Below are 23,096 nucleotides of genomic sequence, written 5' to 3'. Positions count from 1 at the left end.
TTATCTTTTTTTTATATATATATTTTAAATTTGTATGAAATGATTTATAGCGGCGTGGGGTGAATGGAAACAATTTTTATTACTCCATCTCAATGATAGAACAATATCAAATACTTATACTCCGTATATAATTTCCATTTCCGTCCATATCCTGCTCAAATCTCAATCGCCCGCAATCCAGAAGCAAGAAATGCATCGGACAAGACAAATTCTACGCGATTAGAGGCTAGTTTTAATTCCATGGCGGGACCCATTAGAATAGATATGCAATGTGAAGTTGGGTTGTTGATGCGAACACGTCACACCCACAAGACAATCAGATTTCATGCTTGTTTGTTTATTTAGTAGTACTACTCCTTATTTTGGAGCAAATCGATCAGAGTCCAAATCCGATGAGTACCGCCGCAATCTCTGTCGTGGATCCGGCCAGTTGGGGCCAGAGGACAGGCCGACGACGTCCGCCGCGAGCGGCTCTGGTGGAGGCGGCTAAGCCCCGATCACTAAGAGGCGGCAGTGAAGAGGAGGTAAGATTGAGAGACTCTTTCAGAGACCGAGCCGATGATATGCAAGCCGAGGCGGCGGCAATGGCTCGAGCCGCGGATGCTTCTGTCTACAGCGCGGAGCTTCTGTCCACCACATACGGCTCCCGCCCAATCAAGGTGGCTCAGAGGGCTTTGGAGATATTTGCAGGGCTGGGCTCCTTCGCCTTTAGTTTGTGGCTGGACCAGCTCCAGGGCCGCCTCGATCAGAACCAGAGGCGCCGAGCCGCCAATCTCAGGAATACTTTCACTCGATTGGGCCCCACTTTTGTCAAAATCGGACAAGGTCTATCCACCCGCCCGGATTTGTGCCCACCCCTTTACATTGAGGAGCTTTCTCAGCTGCAGGTACACACCATTTCTGTTTCTTCTTTCTTTCACTTTTCCCTTTTCTTCTACTCCGTTCAAGGTTTTATGTTGGTGCACAAAGTTTTAAATTTGTACTAGTATTCCGTGTCTAGACGTAGTCGACTCTTTACCTACATGATGCACAAAACAGTTTTGTACCAAGATGGAACAATGATGTGATGATCTTTTACTTGAACAAATATGTACCCAAGTAGGCGGCGAATGGAACCTTTGTATCATTTATGCAAATTTCAATCTTTTTGTATCAACATGAAACAATGAGGAAGCATTTGGTATGAATAGTGTAATTACCCTGTTGTTTTCCAGTTTCAACTTTGTTATTTTGTTGGTGAAGGATGCTTTGCCAACATTTCCGGATGAACAAGCTTTTTCGTGCATTGAGAGAGAGTTGGGAGGTTCGCTTGATTCGGTTTACTCATCAATCTCTGCATCTCCGATTGCTGCTGCTAGTTTGGGCCAGGTTTACAAGGCCCGGTTGAACTACTCGGGCCAGGTTGTTGCTGTCAAGGTGCAAAGACCTGGCATTGAAGAGGCTATTGGCCTTGACTTTTACCTGATCAGAGGCGTTGGTTTCCTCATAAACAAGTATGTGGACATTGTTACAAGTGATGTTGTTGCTCTCGTTGATGAATTTGCTCGAAGAGTTTATCAGGAGCTGAATTATGTACAGGTTAGTAGTTCTAGATGATGTTTTTTCGTGCACATAGGTTTGTTGTTTTTGTATAAAATGCAATGTTGAACCCCAACTGTTCTAGCGTTTTAACGAAAATGCTGGATGTTGTATGAACATTTCACTGTGGTGTAATGTAAATATTCGATTTTGTCTCACTGTTCTAGGGTTTTAACAAAAATGTGTTATTCTAATTGCTAAGAAAGGTAGTAACTTAGTTTCAATTTTATGTTAGGGATCTCCACATTAAAGATTTCCGAACGAACTTATCTAGAGTACTTCAACATCTTCTACAATTTAGGGGCAGTTTTGTATGGAAAATTTTTGTTGGGGCATATTTAACCAAAAATTGAGACTCTGAGTACTTTTTTGCTATTATCCGACATGTTTAGATTGTATCAAGTATAACCCTGTCATGTTTTTCTGCAGGAGGGGCAAAACGCTAGGAGATTTAAAAAGCTCTATGCGGACAAAACAGATGTCCTTGTTCCAGATATTTTCTGGGACTACACAAGTGGAAAGGTGCTGACTATGGAGTGGGTTGAAGGAGTGAAACTAAATGAGCAAGAAGCCATCGAGAGACAAGGGCTCAAAGTTTTGGATCTAGTGAACACTGGCATACAGTGCAGTCTTAGGCAGCTGCTTGAGTACGGCTACTTTCATGCAGATCCCCATCCGGGGAATCTCTTAGCAACGCCTGACGGAAAGCTTGCTTTTCTTGACTTTGGAATGATGAGTGAGACTCCTGAGCAAGCTAGATCTGCCATAATTGGTCATGTCGTTCACATGGTCAATCGAGACTATGAAGCCATGGCTCGTGATTACTATGCTCTGGACTTTTTGTCTCCGGATGTAGATGTTACTCCTATTGTGCCAGCTTTGAGGAACTTCTTTGATGATGCGCTCAATTCAACTGTGAGCGAGCTTAACTTTAAAACGATTGTGGATGGCTTGGGCGCTGTTCTCTACCAATTCCCATTTAACGGTGACTACTTATTTCCTTGACGTCATTCATGCCAAATTTATCTCATAATTCTGACAGATTGTTGTCTCTGGAGAAACAAACTTGTCTTTGTGTCCTGTGTCTTCAGATAAGTTTTCATAGGTTATGATTTCTTTGGCGTTGGGTCCAACAGTTTTTTCTTTTTTTTTTACAGTGCCTGCATATTATGCTTTGATTTTAAGGTCTCTCACTGTTCTAGAAGGCTTAGCTCTGTACGCTGACCCTAATTTTAAGGTGCTCGCTGCGTCGTATCCATATTTTGCGAAAAGGCTTCTTACCGATCCCAATCCATATCTCAGAGATGCTCTTATTGAACTGCTTTTCAAGGATGGGAGATTCAGGCATGTAGTTTCCTAATTACTAAATCATCTTGTTTTCTTTGCACTCGCATTTTGTTCATTTAGAAGCTTGGGTAAATTGTTTGCCACAGGTGGAACAGACTTGAAAACTTGCTTGAACAGGGAAGAAAAGACAGAGATTTCAATGCCAAAGATGCTTTACAACCTGTTCTTAAATTACTACTGGGGCCGGATGGTGAAGTACTTCGGGTTTTAGTAATTAAAGAAGCAATCCAAGTAACTGAAGCCATTGTTGTGGGCTCAGCGATTGAATCATACAAATTAGTCCCTGATGTGATAAGGACTCTTGTTTTTAATATCAATGGAGCTACTAGTCCCTTTGTAATGAACAGTGCTGAACAGGAAAGTATAATGGAGCTTAGGGCTCAAGTATTCAGAATATGGGAACTCTTACGATCGTCAGATAACTTCGATCCGACTATTTTCCAGCCTATACTACAGGTAAGGATCTTGTAGATCTATTTGTGTTATCTATGCTGAGTTCAGAAGGTTTTCTCGTAGAAGATGGTTAAATTTATACTACTACTTTAGAAACTCTAATTTATGAGGACCAGTAATCTCCAAAAAATAGGGAGCTCCGTCTGTCATTTATTGTTAAATGTTATTTATGACCAAATGAAGTTGTAACATAATGATTTGGTATATCACGATTCATTTATGTGGTGTTCACGAGTTGCATTTCTCTTGCTGGGGAATAACAATAAATATAAGGGTCTTCTGTTACTTAAAGAAATTGCTGGAATTTACAAAAGCTAAAACTTGTATATGCAGGTACTGCAAGAACCGGAAGCAAGGCAACTTGGCGGACGTGTGGCTGGTGGAATCACTCAACGTTTGGCTGCTCGCTTACTGCAGCAAGTTCTCCGGGATCCACCGGCCGCCACTTCTCCAACATTGTAACTGTTCTTGTCATCTGTTGTCATAATAAAAGTGATTCTTAATCTTATACCAAGATCGGTCTGAATATAAATTTAATCTTTAGCTTGTATATCATTCTTCTTTTGTAAACCTGAAGTGATGATATGATTCCTTGCCTATCAGTATGTAAATTTTGGGGCTCAATAGGTATATCTTGTATATCTCTGTACCATGTAGTAATATATAATGGCAAAAATCGTGAAATGATTATACTTAGCATTCTTCCCATATTTCAATTCATTGACAGAACTGCTCATTTTATGATATTTATATGTTTGTTTATGCATGCATATGTTCTCTTATTGTACTATGTTGATTAATATATGTGAAAGTAAGAATAAGATATGTGATTTATATAGGTTAAATGTGTGTATTCATTTTGAGAATGGAAAGGGATACACATATATGTATATGCACATTTAGTTAGACTAGCTAGCATCTTCTTCTTTTTCTTCTTCTTCTTTAAGTGTACAGGGCAAGCCTGGGCAGATCCTTGACAACACCGCAGAGTTCCTGTCCGACAGGGAGGTTGTATTCATCCCTCAACGAGAATTCTGGCGAAACGACGCTAAAGTAGAACTGCTGTCCCAAATATGCCCTCTCCCTCATTTCAGACCTCAGGTTCCACATGCCAGCATTGTCAAGAGTGGTCATGACTACAGCCCATGAGTTGGGGTACACTTGGACGGTATGCCTGCTCACTGCATCCAACAGATTGTAGTTCTTCCTCTTCTCGGGGGTCCACGTACCGGGCTCAATGGCAACCGCGAAGAACGAGTATCCATCCAAGTGCCATGTCTGGACAGTCTTCTCCTTGTTCTCGAAGATGATCTCCACGAAGTTCCTGAAGGTCGCGTTCTTCACACTGGGTGCCACCACAACTTTGTGATCCCCTTGTTCTGCCTCGTCCTTCACGAGATCGTATTTGAAAACCTGGTCCGCCTTCCCGAAGTACTCTGCCAGTTTGAGTGGGGTTTCGCCATCCACGTGCGAGATGCTGTTGACAGCGAACCGAAGCTTTCCATCCACAACTTGGCGGGAGTTGGAGAGCTTGATAGTGCGGGTGATGTTGATCTGCCCGTAGTGGTAGGATCCCTGGGGGTTGGGGCGGGCGGCGCTGGCGGTCAGGTTCCACCTGAAGGAGCGGAACTGGTTCATGGACCATGCAATGCCGCCAGAGTTCTCAGGAGGGGGTGGTGGAAGTTCAGGGGAGGCTGGCCCGTTGCCATTGGTGTAGCGGATGGTGGCCACGGATGTGAGGACTTGCTTGGAGAAGCGGCTGGAAGCAACAAAGTAGTAGTCCTTGGGGGTTTGATTGGAGGTGACCAAGACGGACATGCATTGGCCGACGTGGATATCCATCGAGTCGTACACATTTTGAACCGTATGTGATCCCTCCATCTCCACTAGTTTCATCGTGTGGCCCTGGATACGGAAGTTGACAGTCAGCCTCATCCCGACGTTGCACACCCTCAACCTGTAAGTCTTTCCGGCCTCCACGGTGAGAAGTGGCTCAACAGCAGCATCTCCGACTTTAGCGGACTTCCCGTTGATCTGAATGCCATTGGGTTTGCCAATGGATCGTCCGGAGTCAAGAATTCGCTTGATTATCTTGTGACCCTTGTTGTACCAATCCCCGAGGAGGATAGAATGCTCCTCTGCCGGGTTATCGAAGGGTACCGGGATGAGTTCGCGGCTATGGACCTTGATCATGCCCATGCCCCCCGAGGCACGGTGAAGGGCGGTGGTAGGGAAGTAAATGTAGCTACCTATCTGGTCCTTGACTTGGAATTGGTAGGTGTAGTTCCGGCCTGGGAGGATCGGGCACATGGTGCCCGGAGTTCCATCTTGCCACGAGTTCTTCCTCTGTTGGATGCCGGCCCAGGTGAAGAGGAGAGGCTCATCAATCTCGTTGAAGACGTTGACAACAATGTTGTTGTTGGAGGTGCAATTGATCTCCGGGCCAGGGAACTGGCCGTTGACGAGGATGCCTTGCTGAGGGACGCCCAACGGGGAGATGGTACCATAGGTGACGTGCCACTCGAAGAATAGATATGGATCGCCGGCGTTGGCAGCTGCCAATAGGCATAGAAGAGGCAGAGTCACAAGGGATGGGTGTGTCCTAATGGAGCCCATTTTTTTTAGAAGAAGGAAAAAGAAGAAGGCTTGCTAGTGCCTTCTTCAAAGAGAAGAATGGTGTTGTTTGAATGAAAGTGAGATTGAATTTATAGAGAGGTTTGTTATCAAAATGAAGGGTGTCTCTTCAAATCTCCTCCTTTTACGCTCTTCTCTCTCTTTTTGGTCTTTCAATTTTATTATGCTTTTCTAGCCTAATCAAAGTTTAAGTTTGTAATTATAATTTCACCAATTATTACTGGATTCTATTTACTTAAAAACTCTTAAGGATTAATGATAAGTTTAAGAAAAGCATTATCCCAAAAAAAGAGTGATTATAGATAGAGAGTCCAATGATTAATTGTCCAAAGTAAAAGAACGGACGAGAGCTGAAGGAGGAGGATTTGGAAGGATGATATATTTTGGCAAACTAACCATCCAAAATTTTGACTTGCTTCTACAAAACCCACTCATTCAACTCATTTGAGAAGTAAATATATATATATGTATATATATAGTCAAAATAAAATAAACATACTACTTGCCAGAAGAAAACATTATCACAACTTTCTTCTTGGCATCAAAAAAATTTCAAAAATTAAAACACAAAAAAAAAAAAAACTCAGCATGGGCTCATGTAGTAGACTCATCTTTGCAGCATTTAGCCTATGTCTAGCGGTGATAGCCACGGCGGAGGACCCGTACCTCTTCTTCGAATGGAACGTTACCTACGGCCCAATCTCGCCTCTGGGCACCGAACAACAAGGCATTTTGATCAATGGCGAATTTCCGGGCCCCGAGATCAACTGCACCTCCAACAACAACATCGTGGTCAACGTCTTCAACAACCTCGACGAGCCTTTCCTCTTGACTTGGGCCGGTATTCAACACCGCAAGAACTCGTGGCAGGATGGCACTCCGGGCACCATGTGCCCGATACCCTCCGGGCAGAACTACACCTACAAGTTCCAAGCCAAGGACCAGATCGGCACCTACATTTACTTCCCCACCACTTCCCTCCAGCGTGCGTCGGGTGGCATGGGCATGCTTAAGGTCCATAGCCGCGAGCTCATCCCGGTCCCATTTGATAAACCGACAGCGGAAGTGGCTGTTCTCCTCGGCGACTGGTACAACAAGGAGCACAAGACCCTTCAGCGTATTCTTGACTCGGGGCGTTCCATTGGCAAACCCGATGGCATTCAGATCAACGGGATGTCAGGTAGAGTGGGAGATCCCGGGGAGCCGCTGATCAACATGGTGCCGGACAAGACGTATCGACTGAGAGTGTGCAATGTTGGGATGAGATTGTCCGTCAACTTCAGATTCCAAGGGCACACCATGAAACTGGTGGAGATGGAGGGATCTCACACCGTTCAGAACACGTACGAATCGATGGATATCCACGTCGGCCAATGCATGTCCGTCTTGGTAACTGCCAACCAAGCCCCCAAGGACTACTACTTTGTTGCATCCAGCCGCTTCTCCAAGCACACCCTCACCTCTGTGGCCGCAGTCCGCTACTCCACTGGAAATGGCTTTGCCTCGCCGGACCTCCCGCCTCCCCCGCCAGAGAACAACGCCGCCGTTCCCTGGTCCATCAGCCAGTTCCGTTCCTTCAAGTGGAACCTCACGGCCAGCGCTGCCCGCCCCAACCCACAAGGCTCGTACCACTACGGCAAGATCAACATCACCCGCACCATTAGGTTGGCTAACTCCCGCCACGTGGTGGACAGGAAGCTCCGGTACGCCATCAACGGGGTCTCCCACGTAGATCCAGAAACTCCGCTGAAGCTGGCCGAGTACTACGGGATGGCGGACAGGGTGTTCAAATACGACCTGGTGAAGGACGAGCCGCCGAAAGATGCCAATGTGGTTGTCGCCCCAAGCGTCAAGAACGGGACCTTCAGGAACTTTGTGGAGATCATATTCGAGAACGAGGAGAATAGCGTTCAGACATGGCACTTGGACGGATACTCGTTCTTCGCGGTGGGCATCGAGCAGGGGAAGTGGAGCCCCGAAAAGAGGAGCAACTACAATCTGGAAGATGCGGTGAGCAGGCACACGGTGCAGGTGTACCCCAACTCGTGGGCGGCGGTGATGCTCACGCTCGACAACGCCGGAATGTGGAACCTCAGATCGGATATGAGGGAGAGGGCGTACCTCGGCCAGCAGCTCTACTTTAGCATCGTCTCACCGGAGCACTCATTGAGGGATGAATACAATCTCCCGCCCACTCAGGTACTCTGCGGCATTGTCATGGGTAAGCCCAACCTTGCTCTCTACACTTGACCAATGCTGCTCATCATCACTTGTGATTTCCAATTTCTTTTTTTCTTTATATTTAAACTGTTGAAATATAAAAATAAAATGTAATTAGTTAGTTTAGCATTTTATTAGGCTTTTTATTAGTTAGTTTCAGCCTATATATAAGGCTTTTTAGTGTAAAGTGTAGTTAACTTTTTCAAAATGTAGTCCATTAATAAAAAACTCTCATTTTCTCTCCTTTCCATCTGTCGACGGTTTCCATCTTCATTTTGCCTTCATTTCTTTCATTCTCCTTCAATGGAGATTTATCAATTTCATTCTCCATTTTTCACATGGTATCAGAGCACAAATCCGCTGCGCGCCTCTGATTACCTCTATCTCTTCCATTTTTTTGAATCTCCACTTCGTTTTCCTTGGAGTTAAGGTTTTTTTTAGTTTTTCTATATTCTGAAAATGTAGAATCCAACAACGATCAAGCGCGAACTTTATACGCGAGTTGCGATGACGAATTTTGTGTACTGATCTAAGCATCGTCCGCCCTCGCCACCACCGATGCTTCGCCGGTGTGTTTCTCTCGGAGTAATCCGTTACTATTATATCAACTCCGAGGCCTCCATTTACTCCTCGTTGTTTCAGAATTACACAATCCGCAAGTCTATGGAGATTTCGCACAGCCGATGTACTCCATATCGGTGATTTCTATATCCTCTGATCTCAATTGATTTTTTTTAATTCCGATTGTTCATGTTTGGTGTTGTATGTTGAAGTATGGAGTTGTATGCTCCGATTTTCTCTACCATTTGTTTATTGGATTTGTATGATCCAAGTTTGTATCTCTCCGATTGTATTCGGTTGAGTGTTTTCGTTTTGAGAATATGTTTTCTCAAATTTGTTGTTGAATCTGAATATGTTTTCAGATTTGTCTCTAGTTTTCCGATTGTATGTTGGATGTTTGTTTTGTTGTTCACCGATTGTTCGGTTGGATTTGTATGTTGGATTGTTCGGTTCGGTTCGTGGATGTTTGGGTGAGGAGGAAAGGATATTTGGTGTTGGTGTGTGTGTTGTTGAATTGGAGATCCTTGTGGAGTGGATTTGGTGGATGAATAGTGATGCTTTATTCACAAATATGATTGGTAAGTTCAACGGGAGGTGTTGAGTTCGACCCCTATCAAGGCCAAAATTTTAGAATATAATTTTGAAAAGCATTTGAACCGGTTTCCGGTTCCCGGCCTGCCGGTTTCGGCGGTTCATGGCGGTTGAACATGTCACTGGTTTTATAGTGCTAACCGGACCGGATCACCTACCGGTTCGCGGTTGAACCGGCCGGTCCGGTCCGGTTTTTAAAACATTGGTTAGTGGACTATTGATTCAACTTATATATATTAGTTTTATAATAAAATGTGAATAAATAAGTTGATGGAATGTGGAGCGTATCTACTATTTATATTAAAGTGAAATGTGATTCTTATTGTGGGACGGGCGAAATGACAAAATGTAAATCTTATTATGGGACGGTGATTCAAAACACATGCCGAAAGCCAGTCATTCACTTAAGCCGGGGCGGGAGAGTGTATAATTTAGAGTAAAGGTCCTTTTTGGTCCTAAACATATGACGATATTTTGATTTTGGTCCAAAATATTATTTTTTGAATTATTCGGTCCTTCACATTTGAAATCGGATCACATTTAATCGAAATGGACGGAATTGTTAAAATTTAACGGTCAATGATTTTTAATTCAATTTTGACCGGATTAAGAGTTAATAATTATAGTATGTTTTATTAATGTCTAATGTCTAATTAACCCAAAACTAAAAAATTTAAAATATAAAATTATTTAACAAAAATCAAAACATAAATTGGGTCGGAGAAGTTGTTCTCCACTTGATTGAGCCGCACCAGCGAGGTGAGGGAGAAGAGGGTTTGGGGAAGCTCGCCGGTGAAGAAATTGTGCTGCAAGTAGAGATTGCGGAGGGAGGTGAAGAGGTCGGGCGAGAGGGAGCCGGAGAGGGCGTTGTAGCGGAGGCTGAGAGTCTGCAGATTGGTCATGTTGGAGAAGGATTTGGGGGGGAGCTCGCCGGAGAGGACCATTCCGGGGAAGTGGAGCTCGACGACGGAGGAGCTGTTGGGGGAGCAGTTGACGCTGGGCCAGGCGCATGGGGTGGGGCTAGAGAGGTTCCACAGGAGGACGCGGCCGCCCACGGCGGCGCGGAGGGCGAGGATGGCGACGCGGTCGGAGGCGATGTCCGGCGCGGCGGAGGGGAAGAGGAGCACCACGGCCAGGATGACGTGGCAGATGCTCATTGGGTGATTCATACCGGACGAATTTTTATAACTCTAAATCCTGTCAAAATCGAATTAAAAATCGTTGACCGTTAAATTTTAACAGTTCCGTCCATTTCGGACTAAATGTGATCCGATTTCAAATGTGAGGGACCGAATAATTCAAAAGATAATGTTTTGAACCAGAATAAAAAAGGTCATATATTTAGGACTAAAAATGGCATTTACTCAATAATTTATGAGTTGATACAAGTGCTGTATACAATAATAATAAGTTGCAAGTATTTCATATTACTAGTATTTTTTTTTCATAAAATAGTAGCACTCTTATAGTCTTAGGAGTCGTTTGGTTGTACTGATAGGCCTTGATAGGGCCGCCTATCGGAGGTATATCAGGTGTTTGGTTGCCATGATACTACTATCTCTAAGCCCGAAAATTTACTAAAAGCCCGCCTTGGACCGATGGACTATCCATAAATGTGTGAATACACTATACCACCCAAAAGCAGTGATAGTGTACTGTTCCTCTATGATAGTCAATATTGCCCTCTCTCTCCCACTTTTACTCTCTCTCTCCTGCAACTCTTCTCTCACCCCCAATTTTACTCACTTTTCTTTATCTTCAAAGCTCATTCTATTGAATGATTTTGGTGGTGTTTTTATTGTATTTTTGGAGTTGGGCTTCTCAGAGCTTGCAATTGAGATCGCCGTCAAGAAGTACGTTCGAAGGCTTAACGTCGGCGTGGACGATGTGAGGGGCGCAGGTATCGTGGAGGTGGGCGATGGCGGAGGCGAGCTGGAACGCGACGGCGGAGTGGCGGAATTGATCTTCCGCGTAGCCGAGGAGCTTCACGATGTTTGGGTGGCGGATGTGGAGCAGGATTTGGAGCTTCATCAATGGAGTTGTTGTTATAAAGGGAGATGCAGGGACTTAAATTGACTAGTTCACTTCATATTCCTCTTATTTTTAATTTTTTTTCATGGGAGTCCATAGTATAGTATACATTTTCCCTTTAATTTCAATTTTAATTTTTATATGTTTTAGTTGATTTTTTTACTATTAATCATTATGCAACTAATTAGAGGCATATAATTATTTTTAGAATTTTATTATCATTTTTAATAATTAAAAACTCGTAACTATTAGAGTTGATAAATTCAAAAGTCAGAATGTTATTTCTTCAAAATCAATCTTTTTTTCAAATTTTCAATGGAAAATTTAAGTTGTTCATCTTTTCTTTGGACATTTTAATTATGATTTGTATTAACCTCGCATTGTGTCTGGTACTTACAATATTGATTATCGTTAATAATTTTGTTGATACAATGATCATTAACACCCATTTACTTAACTTAATCATAAAATAGACACATTTACATACAAATATATTTAGTAACAAGCACATTTCTGTCATTTTACATCTTATCTATAAAACATTATCTTGTCAATCAAACAACATCATAAAAATATTATCAGACACTATCTCATTTTCGGCCCGAAAATGCTATCTTAAGATAACTATCTTGCTATTTTCTATCATGGCAATCAAACGAGTCCTTATTGATAAGCGTGAAAGAAAGACAGCAAAAAAACAGAAAATAAAAAGATCGAAATACTAAAATCCTTTCTAATGTAAATAAAATTTAAACAATAAAAAAGGAAGTGAAATAAATCAGCGCTGCTGTGTTTTATACTTTTACGGCCAATACCTTCCCCGAATCCCGCCCATTCCCATTTCTCATTTCCCACCGGCGCCGGTGCTCACTCTCTCTCTCTCTCTCTCTCTCTCTCTCTTCAATGCCCGCTGATATGGGCGGCGGCGGCGCTGTCGTCGAATTGGATGAAGAAATCGACGGAGAAGAAATCGGCTCCAGAAATTTCCGCTTCTCCAGAATCGGAGGATCTGTCCCTATTCTCCAGTCCAGCGGCGCAAACTCCCAATTCGACCCCCAATCCCTTCCCTCCCAGCCTTTGGCCGTCTCTGAACTGTTCGGCCTCCTCTTTCTAGCGCATCCACACGGCCAGGGTAATTTTCATCTCTTTCTTTCAAAAATTAAATCGATTCTTCTTTCTAAGTATTGTTTTGGGGTTTAGGGTTTTATGTTGCTTGGACCAAGGAAGTGATGGCTTCAGCTGAGGCCATCAATGACCAAAAGGAAGCTCCATCACTGCAGGAGTTGAGCCTCGTGCATGTTGCAATTGGAAATGTTTCGATACTGGCCCTAGCAGCTGATGATTCTTTGCTTGCTGCTGCTGTTTCTAGCCACCTCCATTTCTTTGCTATTAGTGCATTGCTTCACAAGGTATTTCTGCTATTTCTGTATAGCTGAAATTTGAGCTTGGTTTAAGAAATGTCATATATTGTTCAGTGTCCAACTGCAGTTTTGTTCTCTTTGTCTCTTGGTCAATTAACTATGTACTTTCATATAGTAGTATTGTTCAGTGTCCAACTGCAGTTTGTTTATGAATTTTGAGATGCTTATTATATGGTCTTTGAACAGGAGCAAATGCCCTCATATTCAGTCTCACTTGATGATTCCATTTGCATCAAGGATTTACGTTGGGCTACAAAAGATGCAAAAGCTTATGTTGTTCTTTCGGCCAGTGGAAAACTGTACCATGGATCCGGTCAAGGTCCCCCTACTTGTTTGATGGAAGGTGTTGATTCTGGTATGTCTCAACCCTTGCTGTATCCCATGTTTTCTTAATTAGTATTAACAGCAAATCCTCCAAAACATCTCATCATTGTCTGACTTCACTGATAGAATACCATTCACATAATTGTTTTCTTCCATGTGTCTTGGAAGTATTATTTTAGGTTCGCAACATTTATTTAAACAATGCTAAAGTCTACCTGGAAAATGGTTTTCAATTTCTTGATGTAACCATTTTCCTTCCGATGCTGCCATGTACTACTTGCCATCTCATCTTCTTTACATAACTCTGTGAGCTCCTTGCATAAAATTGGGTAAAAATTTATCCTCGTATAAATTTATGTCTCATATATATTTTTTCTATATAGTTGACTGGAGTACCGGAGGCAATCATATTGCTGTGGCACTAAACAATGTTGTCAGCATTTTATCGTCTCGCTTTAAGGAAAAAGTAAGATTCTTGCTATCGTTCCAGTCGGTCATTGGTGATGCTGATGTTAGCCAGGCTATTAGAGGTACTGCCCTCTCTCTCTATATATATATACACACATGTATGTGTGTGTATAAAATGTTTTTATGCATTTATTGACCTTCCTTCTGCCTATAGTATCCTTCTCTGATTCTTGGGTAGATTAGATTCCATTTGCACTATGTTCATAGATATTATTTAATCTATTTTCACTGCATGCTGCATATAGTTATTCTTAGTGCATTCAAGCCTCAAGTTAATTCTCAGCACTTTGACCATTACTATGCCTCTAAGCTAATCCCTTATGCATGCAATTGATCTAGTTGGACCATTTGTTTTGTCCACTAAAATGCCATAGAATTGGAGTTGAATGTCAAATGCCGCTATTAACCACTTCCATTAGGTTTTTTAAATGCGGAGCCTCTTGCTCTAAAAGGAAGAACTGGAGGAATTTTCTCTTAGAATGTAACTGGGTAATAGTTATGGATGTGCAGTATCGAGTTCTGATACAACATGATTGATATGAATTATGAATAGATCTTGAATATTACGAGTCAAAAGCTAAAAAGTTGGTGAGATAGAAGAAATTTAGTTAACTGATAGTATGCATGCTTGCCCTTTTTCCGTTGTACAAGGAATTAGTTTCATATGTAACTATGTAAGCAATAAATTGTAGGTCTCTAGTTGTCTCCCTCGTAAACCATAAGTAGCAAAGTCCTTCAAAGAATTTGGTTATAATTGATTATGTCTCTCCTTATTTAATAACTTGCCACCATTAATCTATCATTACTGTCAATCTTGTGTAGTGGATTCCATCCGATGGATCCGTCCAGATAGTATAGCTGTTGGATGTTTCCAATTAAATGACGACGGTGAGAAGGAGAATTACATAGTCCAAGTAATCACCAGCCGGGGCAGAAGACTTACTGATGTAGGTTTTTAAGTATCAAGTTTTCATTTGCTTTAGATCTCATATATTACTTTTATCCGGATTAAATATTTCTTTTGTTATTGCTTTCAGGCATCTCTGAAGCCAATCATTTTGTCATTTAATAATATCTTCATCGATTTCTGTTCTGATGCTGTGCCCAATCCAATTGGACCACATCTATTTCTCAGTTACCTTAAACTTCAGTAAGTCTAGTTTATTACCAATGGTGTTTACCATTTTATGTTCTCTCATAACTTCTTTTTCTTCTTTAGTCTGTGGCTTCTGTCTAGTACTTCACTCCGACAAACATTTGTAGCTGTATTTTCCATGAAAGTCTCTAATTTGTTTTCATTATGCTATATTGGTTGTGCTTTTTTTTTCTGCTGTGAGATTTGTTGTCTTGAGTATGAGAAAAACCGGGGCTGTTTGCTGGCTGAAAACATTTTGGAGGAAAAGCTTTGATGGTATATTTTGGAATTTATGCTAACTAAAGAATGCATGTTGGGAAAAATGGATGTGTTTGGTTATCTTATGCCACAAAAGAAATTTGCAAGGAGAAAAAAAATACATAATGCCTATGTTTTTAACTGTAGTTATTGTAACATAATCAAGTGTTTGACTTAATAATGCTAGTTATTGTATGGTGATCCAAAATGCTGTTTAAAATCTTGTACTTTGCAACTATTGGTTTAACTAACTATAGTTGTGGTTCTTACTGGTTGCAGTGGGCTGGCGTTTGTTGCTAATAGAAACATGTCCCAAAAAGTTGTGTTGTTCTGTTGGCCAGAGGATAATGGGAAAAATGAAGCTGCCACGGTTGAGATTCTTGATGATGCTTGGAATCTTTATATCGATTCTCAAGGTGCCCATGATTATTTGACTAGACGCCACTGCAATTTTTATGATATTATATTACTATCTTATGCTGCGCATAAGTGAGGGGTGGGGAAGCAGGGTTCATGAGCATGTGTGCCAAACCATTTAGAATAATAAAGCAATTTAAAGCTGCAAACTACTGTTTCTGCTCCTTTGTTGAGTAGATTTCAAAACCTCTATTCTACCAATTAGATATATCTTATGTCCAATCAGCATGCTTGGGGATAGCACTATATTCTGATGTTACTCCTGTTTGATCTCAGCTGATGGTGAAGAAAATGTGATCCTTGGACTCTCTCTTGACAAGGCTTCCCAGAACGAGAATCTCAGTTTCACTTTGGGGGATGTGGAAAGAGAAGTCTCACCCTGTTGCTTGATTATATGCATAACAATTGATGGGAAGATCTCAGTTTTTCATTTTGTTAGGTAATTATACCATGTTTTATGTTTGCTTTCTTATAGGATTAATCTGATAGTTTTTCTGGGCTGCATTCTATAGAAGCTACGTGTCAATAATTTTCCCCACTACAGTGCTGTAGATGCTCTATCGTCAACTGGAGGATGTGCATCCAGTGAGGAAGATGATGCTTCTCAGGAATCAGTTAAGCATAAGCTGCCCCTGGTTTCTTCTGCAGATGGTGAGGAAAGTAGAGAGATAACGTCTTCAACTTTCCAATCTCATGAACTCAGTGGAACCGAAGTTAAAAAGAGTATTGCGGCAAATAGTTTATCCCCTTCTACTGAGTTAGACATCAGAACACAAGAACAAAGAACTGTAGAAAATGTGGGATCCCAGACACTGAAAGTTGATGACCCGAAGAAAGTTCTCCCTGTAGCGCTAAATGAACATAGTGATACTGAGCATCAGTCAACATCAGAAGTTGTACCAAACAAAGGTTTCTTCTCAGGAAACATAGTGAATGATGTTTCAAGCCAATCAGCAAGCAACTATACATCATTTGGATCTAATGTGGAGCCATTACATAAATTACAGCCATCAACCGCTACTCCAAGCACATGGCAATTACCAGGATCAAATGCAAATGTTGATGCTTCTGAAATTCCTGATAAGGTTGATAATTCAGATAAAAGCACATTACAATCTGCCAAAAATTCGACAGACTTGAAAGAAAAATCTTCTGTGACTTTTACTTCGTTTGGACAGGCATTATTGAGTGCACAGGGGACTAGAAACATACTGCCAGCGTATCCTAGTTCACAATTGTCAACAGGGAGTCTTTTTCCTTCAGGGAAAGGGTTCCAGTCTGAATACAAAAAGGAAGCGAGTGCACCTGTGTCTTCACCATTGCTGATGCCAAGTGGTTTTGGTTCAGGAAATGCATTTCAGTCTGAACCCAAGAAGGAACTGAATGCAACTCTATCTCAGTCATTGCAATCGCAGAGTAGTTTTGCTTCAGGAAAAGTGATCCAGCCTGAATCCAAGGAGCCTACTTCACCTTCATCTTTACCTTTGCTAATGCAGGGTAGTTTTGCTTCAGGCAAAGTGTTTCAGTCTGAACCCAACAAGGAACTGACTGCAACTCTGTCTCCATCGTTGCTATCACAGACTAGTTTTGCTTCAGGAAAAATGGTCGCATCTGAATCCAAGGAGCCTACTGCACCTTCATCTACACCATTGCTGATGCAGAGTAGTTTTGCTTCAGGAAAAGTGATTCAGTCTGAACCGAACAAGGAACTTAATGCAACTCTATCTCCATCATTGCTATCACAGAGTAGTTTTGGTTCAGGAAAAGTGGTTCCATCTGAATCCAAGGAACCTACTGCACCTCCATCTCCATCATTGCCGATGCAAAGTAGTTTTTCTTCAGGAAGAATATTGCAGTCTGAATCCAAGAAACAACCGAATGCATCACCATCTCCAACGTCAGCGTCACGCTTTGTACAGAATGCATCTAAACATTTTGGAAACGTATGATGCTATACTCGTTAGACTAACATAACAAATTTCTTTGTTATATGCATATGTTTTCTTTAGTTGTCCATTTCTGGTACCATATGGCTTAACCCATGTGCTATTGTCTTATTATGTCTAGTCAGTGTTGTGACTGTTGTCAAATGTCTTGTCTATATTAAAATACTTCTAAAAATTTCTTAATTTTATGAACCTTGCGATTCATTGTATTGTCTGCAATTGGTAGGCTTTTCTGATCTACCTTTTCATGTTACTGTATCTTCAGGTTGAAGAAATGGCTAAAAAACTTGATAATCTGCTTGAAGGCATTGAAGGAAAGGGTGGCTTCAAGGATGCATCCATAAATTCTCAAGCAAAATACGTTACAGAACTGGAGGAAGGAATATGGGCTCTTTCCGATAAATGCAGAATGTGGAGGGTTTGTTCTCCTTTTCTGACTCTTTCCTGTAGTAAAATATGTATTGCTTGTGATGATATGTCTTCTTGCTCCTCTACGCGGCCTCACTGCTGCTAACAATTTGATATATGTAACCCTTCTGCTACTGTTTGACTTTTCAAAGTGTACATATACTTGAATGATTTCTTCAAGCCAGAGACTACCTTTTTCATTTCAAGATAGCTGCACGATTCTGTCCTTATTCGAGGATTCTGTCTTTCTGTGTTTTTTGAGCAATATATATTTAGTGGTGATATTTTTATTTTGATTCAAAGGAAGCTGCCTTACAGCCTTGTAACTCTCTAAAGATCAGCTTAAAATTGTTTAATTTCTAGTATGCTTGACTCTTTCATAATTTTACTGATATTTTTCTCTCTCCTGGCTATTATGCAGGGGTTATTGAATGAGAAACTTGGGGAAACTCAAATTTTGCTTGAGAAGACAGTAGAAGGTTTGATCCTACTTAGTTTGATCAAGTTTGTAAAGCAAAGTTAATGTTGTATATTTTGTTTGTAAAATAAAGAGTGGTTCTGAGGCTTACAATCAAGTCTGTCTCCTGTTACAATCCAGCCTACCAGCTTCTAAGTTAATAGGCTCACTGCTATTTCAGTGTTGGCAAGGAAATTATACATGGAAGGGTTGTTCAAACAAACAACTGATAGAAAATATTGGGAATTTTGGAATCGCAAAAAATTGAGTTCTGAGCTGGAACTGAAGCAGAGACGTATATCAGAACTGAACCAGGTACGTTATGGTCGATCGTGCGATCTCTTCAGATTAGTCATCAATTTTCTATATCCCACTTGCATTAGTTTTGATAATTCTATCCCACTCAGACTAGTTCTCTTCTTTCCTCAAACCAGGAGTTAACCAATAAGTTGATTGAATTAGAGAGACATTTCAACTCTCTTGAGTTTAATAAGTTTCGTGAAAATGAAGGAACCCAAAGGGATCTGAGAGCTTTGCAGAATAGGCAAGGGCGTTCAAGGTATTGCAGACTGACGTCGTTTATATAAGTGTACACGTATTTTGCGTCTACACAACATTGAAACAAAAGTGTCTCTCTTGCAGGCAAATTCAATCGTTGCACAGTGTACACAATACAATAACTGCACAACTATCTGCTGCTGAGTATCTCTCTGGGTGTCTCTCAAAACAAATGGCATCTTTGTGTATTGAATCTTCTGGAAAACATGATGTCAAAAAGCAGCTTTTTGAATTCATTGGCCTCACATATGTTGGTGATAGTGAAAGATCCCCAGCTAGGAATAGGACACCCACTGTTCCTGCCAACAGAGAATTATCTATTGCTTCATGCTCTATTGATGCGAAAGAACAGTCTAAAAGGAACCAATCTGTCTATCCTAAGGGCAGTGAACCACAAACTGCGAGGAGGCACCGTGGCTCTCTTGATCGTGTAATATTTCTTGCTAATTACTATCCCGGTGTGCCATTTTCACTTTACTTTTAAAATGTCTATTATTTGCTCAAATATTGGTTACTACGCACTGTGGCTATTTGTTTAGAAGTCTATATTAATTTTGTTTTGTCTTCTCACTTTGGGAATGTTATTATTTGATAACTAATTCATGTTGCATTTCTTTTACAACTAAATGCAGAGCTGGGTGAGTTTTGACCCTCCAAAGTCAACAGTAAAGAGGGTGCTAAAAGAAGATTATGAGAAGGGGAGTCCGAATCGGCCAATGCTAAACATAAATAAACAATATCTCAGTCCTCAGAAGAAATATGAGGTTTCTCATTCAGAACTTTCAAATACCTCTGGAGCTTTTCCAAAGCATCACAAAAGCAAAGGTATGATGAAGGTTTAACTGAAATATATTATTAGGTCTGTTGGTTTGGATAAAAGTAAACTCATAAATCACTCTATTTCAAAAACTTGCAGACTTTGCAAGTTCACCAGAACAGTTCACTGGCAGACCATCATCTTTGCTCCGTGCGACACCTGGATTTCAAGAACGAATTCAAGGATCATCAACCAAGGATCCTTCTGCATGGCTACCCCCATCCATTTCAGAGACAAGGATGAGTCAGAACGGTGAACTGGGTGCTTTTGGAGTAGAAGGTGACAAAACAAGGAGTAGCCCGCCTTATACTGGGACAAAATTCTCTTTTGTTACAAGCCAGTCTAAATTTCCCCAGCAGCCTGCCACAAGCTTCCGGCCGTTAACATCAATGCCTGAGCAGTCTCTGGTTTCACCCTTTGGCTCGACTGGGAATATAGATCACTTAAAGGAAACAACCAAGCATCAGAAGAACACTAATCTGGTGTCTGAGACATCAGATACTAAATTTCCAGCAACTTTCTCTTCTGCTTTTAGCTCTGCCCCTAATCAACCAGAGAAGAATTTGTTCAGTAAAAGTTCTGAAAGGCCAAGTAGTCCTAATGATGGTCCGTCAGCTTCTAGCCCACTGCAAACGGTTTTGGATCCATCATCACCTTTGAGTAACAGTTATCCAGCGCCCTTGTCCGTGGCAAAACCAAGTTCTTCAACATTATTTCGTGCAACTCTTTTCCGTTCTGAAGCCAAGGAGGATGTGTCACAGCGGCAGACATATGTTTCTTCAGCAGTAACTTTTCCGTCTACAGTACCTTCCTTGATTGACGGGAGCGGTTCTGCATCTGTATCATCTTCAAACATTTTCAAATCTGAACCATCTTTGCCAATGTTTGGATCAAAGATTGAGGTACAGACTAAGGTTAATACTATTCCATCAAATACTGAAACTGGTGCTACGCCACAGGCTTCAACTGTTTTACTGAGCAATTCCAAGTCTGGGAGTCAAAATGATATGGGTGGCAAATCAGATAATTCTTTTGCTACATCAGCTATCAAGGCGGAAGTTCCTTCCGCAACTCTAGCTGTTTCAGCAGTTGCACAATCAAGCGTAGGGATTAATGGAAGCATGCAAAGTGATATTTCAAATTTTTCTCATGAGGAAGAAATGGAGGAAGAGGCTCCTGAGACGGATCAGACAACTAATATCACATTTGCAAACCTTGGTGGGTTTGGCATTGGGGCAACTCAAAACTCAACCACTCCAAAAGCAAATCCATTCGGTGTAACGGCCATTAACACGGGTTCAGCTCCTGCTACCTCCCCATTTTCGATGACTCCTGCACCCAGTGGCGAGCTGTTTCGCCCTGCGTCTTTCAGCTTCCAACCAGCACAAACTCTGCAGCCAACAACTGTTAACTTCTCTGGAGGATTTGGTTCTGGAGTTTCTGGTCAAGGTTCACCTGCAGCTGGATTCGGGCAACTTGCAAATGTAGGAGCTGGCCAACAAGGTCTAGGCTCAGTACTTGGCTCGTTTGGACAGTCTAGGCAGCTTGGGACTGGGCTACCTGGAAGCAATGCTGGTGGTGCTTTTGGGGGTGGATTTGCAGCTGCTGCTTCAGGTGGTGGTTTTGGAGGTGGATTTGCAGCTGCTGCTTCAGGGGGTGGATTTGGAAGTCTGGCAACAGGTGGTGGTGGAGGTTTTGCTGCCGCAGCCACAGGTGGAGGATTCGCTGCTGCAGCCACTGGTGCTGGAGGATTTGCTGCGGGTAAATGCTATGTAGTTCAAACTTTTGTTATTGTTTTGCTATATTTAATGCTGTTTATAAAAAAAATGATGCTTTCTCCGAGGGAGTTATTATTAGAATAGGTTGCTATATTTATTTCAGAATATTCAGTGAATAGGCATGGTTATAACTGATTGTGTTGTTCAAAACGTAAAGGTGGCGGATTTGGAGCTTTCAGCAATCAGGCTGGTAGTGGTGGCTTAGGAGGCGGCAGATCGGGTAGTGGTAGCTTTGGCAGCAGCGGTTCGGGAACTACGGGAAGACCTCCCTCGGAACTTTTCACACAGATGAGGAAATAGTTTGTAACAGTAAATGTGGGGAGAATGATGTAACAACTCTCACTAAGAAAGAAGTTAAGCAAATTATCCCAAAACAGTTAGTGCCAAATGCAATCTAAGCGAAATATCTCGTCATGAAACAGAGTCTCAAAATCTCCATCATCTTGAAATTGACAAGGTGGAATTACTTTTCTACACAGGAACTCCTAATTCAGAAATCTTTTTATCAATTGCTGATCTCTGTTGCCGCAGATGTGATGCCATAGAATTCGTGACACAATACACGAACATATACAATTCTTCATTCCTCAACAAGACAATTGGTTTATTAATAACTTGTTTGAATTTCATGAACTTACGTCTGCCCGTAGCTTCAAAGCCTCCCTTCTGGGTATTTCTCGCAACAGCTCCATCAAATCTGAGCAGTAAATATAGGACAACAAAGAAATCGAAAAAGATGAGCATATGTAAAATGATTTACTATAAACTAAATAGAGAGATGTGATCAAACAAGGTTAAACAAGCAAGACATTTGTCTTACTTTGATCATAATCCTAACCGTTGGGAAATTCGGGTGTGTCCCAACTTCCGGAGGGCAACACCCTCGTCAACGATGCACCGGACTTCAACTTTCTGCACTCAGGCAGAGACGGAGAAATTGTTCGAGGCCTATGTTGTGGTGTTGGAAGATCTGGTCATCGGCACTAATCAAAATGGGGAGAAGTTTTGGGAGTGCATCGTCAACATCTACAAGGCTAAAGCGGCCGACTAGAACTATAGAGCACAACGAAGTGTGTTGCGCAATTTTTTTGTTGTAGAATTACATAGTCCAAGTAATCACAAGCCGGGGCAGAAGACTTACTGATTTAGGTTTATAATTATCAAGTTTTTTGCTTTAGAGTTTAGATCTCATATATTTCTTTTATCCGGATTAAATATTTCTTTTGTTATTGCTTTCAGGCATCTCTGAACCCAATCATTTTGTCATTTAATAATATCTTCATCGATTTCTGTTCTGATGCTGCACCCAATCCAATTGGACCACATCTATTTCTCAGTTATCTAAACCTTCTAAGTCCAGTTTATTACCATTTTATGTTTTCTCATAACTTCTTTGTCTTCTTTAATCTGTGTAATAACGTAACTCTTATCTGTTTCTAAAGTTGTTCAATCAAGCCAAGGGATTAATGGAAGCATGCAAAGTGCTATTTCAAATTTTTCCCATGAGGAAGAAACGGAGGAAGAGGCTCCCGAGACGGATCAGGTAACTAATAGCACATTTGCAAACCTTGGTGGTGGATTTGGATCTTTCAGCAATCAGGCTGGTAGTGGTGGCTTTGGCAGCTGAGGTTCGGGAACGGGAAGACCTCCCTCAGAACTTTTCACAAAGATGAGGAAATAGTTTGCATCAGTAA

General features: G+C 41.6%; 4 protein-coding genes across 5 annotated transcripts; 3 read left to right on the top strand and 1 right to left on the bottom strand.

The window, feature by feature from the left end:
• Nucleotides 1-115: 115 nt before the first annotated feature.
• Nucleotides 116-4,074, top strand: LOC121787521 (protein ACTIVITY OF BC1 COMPLEX KINASE 3, chloroplastic-like). Its single transcript, XM_042186271.1, has 6 exons — nt 116-887; nt 1,243-1,578; nt 2,008-2,563; nt 2,736-2,922; nt 3,012-3,381; nt 3,712-4,074. The coding sequence occupies exons 1-6, from the start codon at nt 393-395 to the stop codon at nt 3,838-3,840; spliced, it is 2,073 nt and encodes a 690-aa protein (XP_042042205.1). The 5' UTR covers nt 116-392; the 3' UTR covers nt 3,841-4,074.
• Nucleotides 4,075-4,190: 116 nt separating this feature from the next.
• On the bottom strand, nt 4,191-6,077 carry LOC121787522 (L-ascorbate oxidase homolog). Its single transcript, XM_042186272.1, has one exon. It carries the CDS (start codon nt 5,992-5,994, stop codon nt 4,321-4,323), a length of 1,674 nt encoding a protein of 557 aa, XP_042042206.1. The 5' UTR covers nt 5,995-6,077; the 3' UTR covers nt 4,191-4,320.
• A 468-nt stretch (nt 6,078-6,545) lies between these two features.
• On the top strand, nt 6,546-8,629 carry LOC121786430 (L-ascorbate oxidase homolog). Its single transcript, XM_042185067.1, has one exon. The coding sequence runs from the start codon at nt 6,601-6,603 to the stop codon at nt 8,260-8,262; it is 1,662 nt and encodes a 553-aa protein (XP_042041001.1). The 5' UTR covers nt 6,546-6,600; the 3' UTR covers nt 8,263-8,629.
• Nucleotides 8,630-12,201: 3,572 nt separating this feature from the next.
• LOC121785676 (nuclear pore complex protein NUP214-like) lies at nt 12,202-21,821 on the top strand. 2 transcript variants are annotated; one of them, XM_042184079.1, is made up of 18 exons: nt 12,202-12,547; nt 12,616-12,824; nt 13,023-13,191; nt 13,544-13,690; nt 14,451-14,575; nt 14,666-14,778; nt 15,301-15,437; nt 15,715-15,877; nt 15,983-16,523; nt 16,617-17,381; nt 17,650-17,802; nt 18,214-18,271; nt 18,431-18,564; nt 18,684-18,808; nt 18,892-19,237; nt 19,440-19,632; nt 19,724-21,385; nt 21,560-21,821. In XM_042184079.1, the coding sequence occupies exons 1-18, from the start codon at nt 12,319-12,321 to the stop codon at nt 21,700-21,702; spliced, it is 5,412 nt and encodes a 1,803-aa protein (XP_042040013.1). In that variant the 5' UTR covers nt 12,202-12,318; the 3' UTR covers nt 21,703-21,821. The 2 variants fall into 2 exon arrangements, with proteins under 2 accessions (XP_042040013.1, XP_042040012.1); XM_042184078.1 differs by having other exon boundaries at nt 15,983-17,381; nt 19,724-21,214; nt 21,254-21,385.
• Nucleotides 21,822-23,096: the final 1,275 nt, after the last annotated feature.

This window comes from Salvia splendens, chromosome 22 (assembly GCF_004379255.2).
Source record: "Salvia splendens isolate huo1 chromosome 22, SspV2, whole genome shotgun sequence".
In the NCBI taxonomy this organism is placed as follows: domain Eukaryota; kingdom Viridiplantae; phylum Streptophyta; class Magnoliopsida; order Lamiales; family Lamiaceae; genus Salvia; species Salvia splendens.
This window is presented reverse-complemented; position numbering and strand designations above follow the sequence as displayed.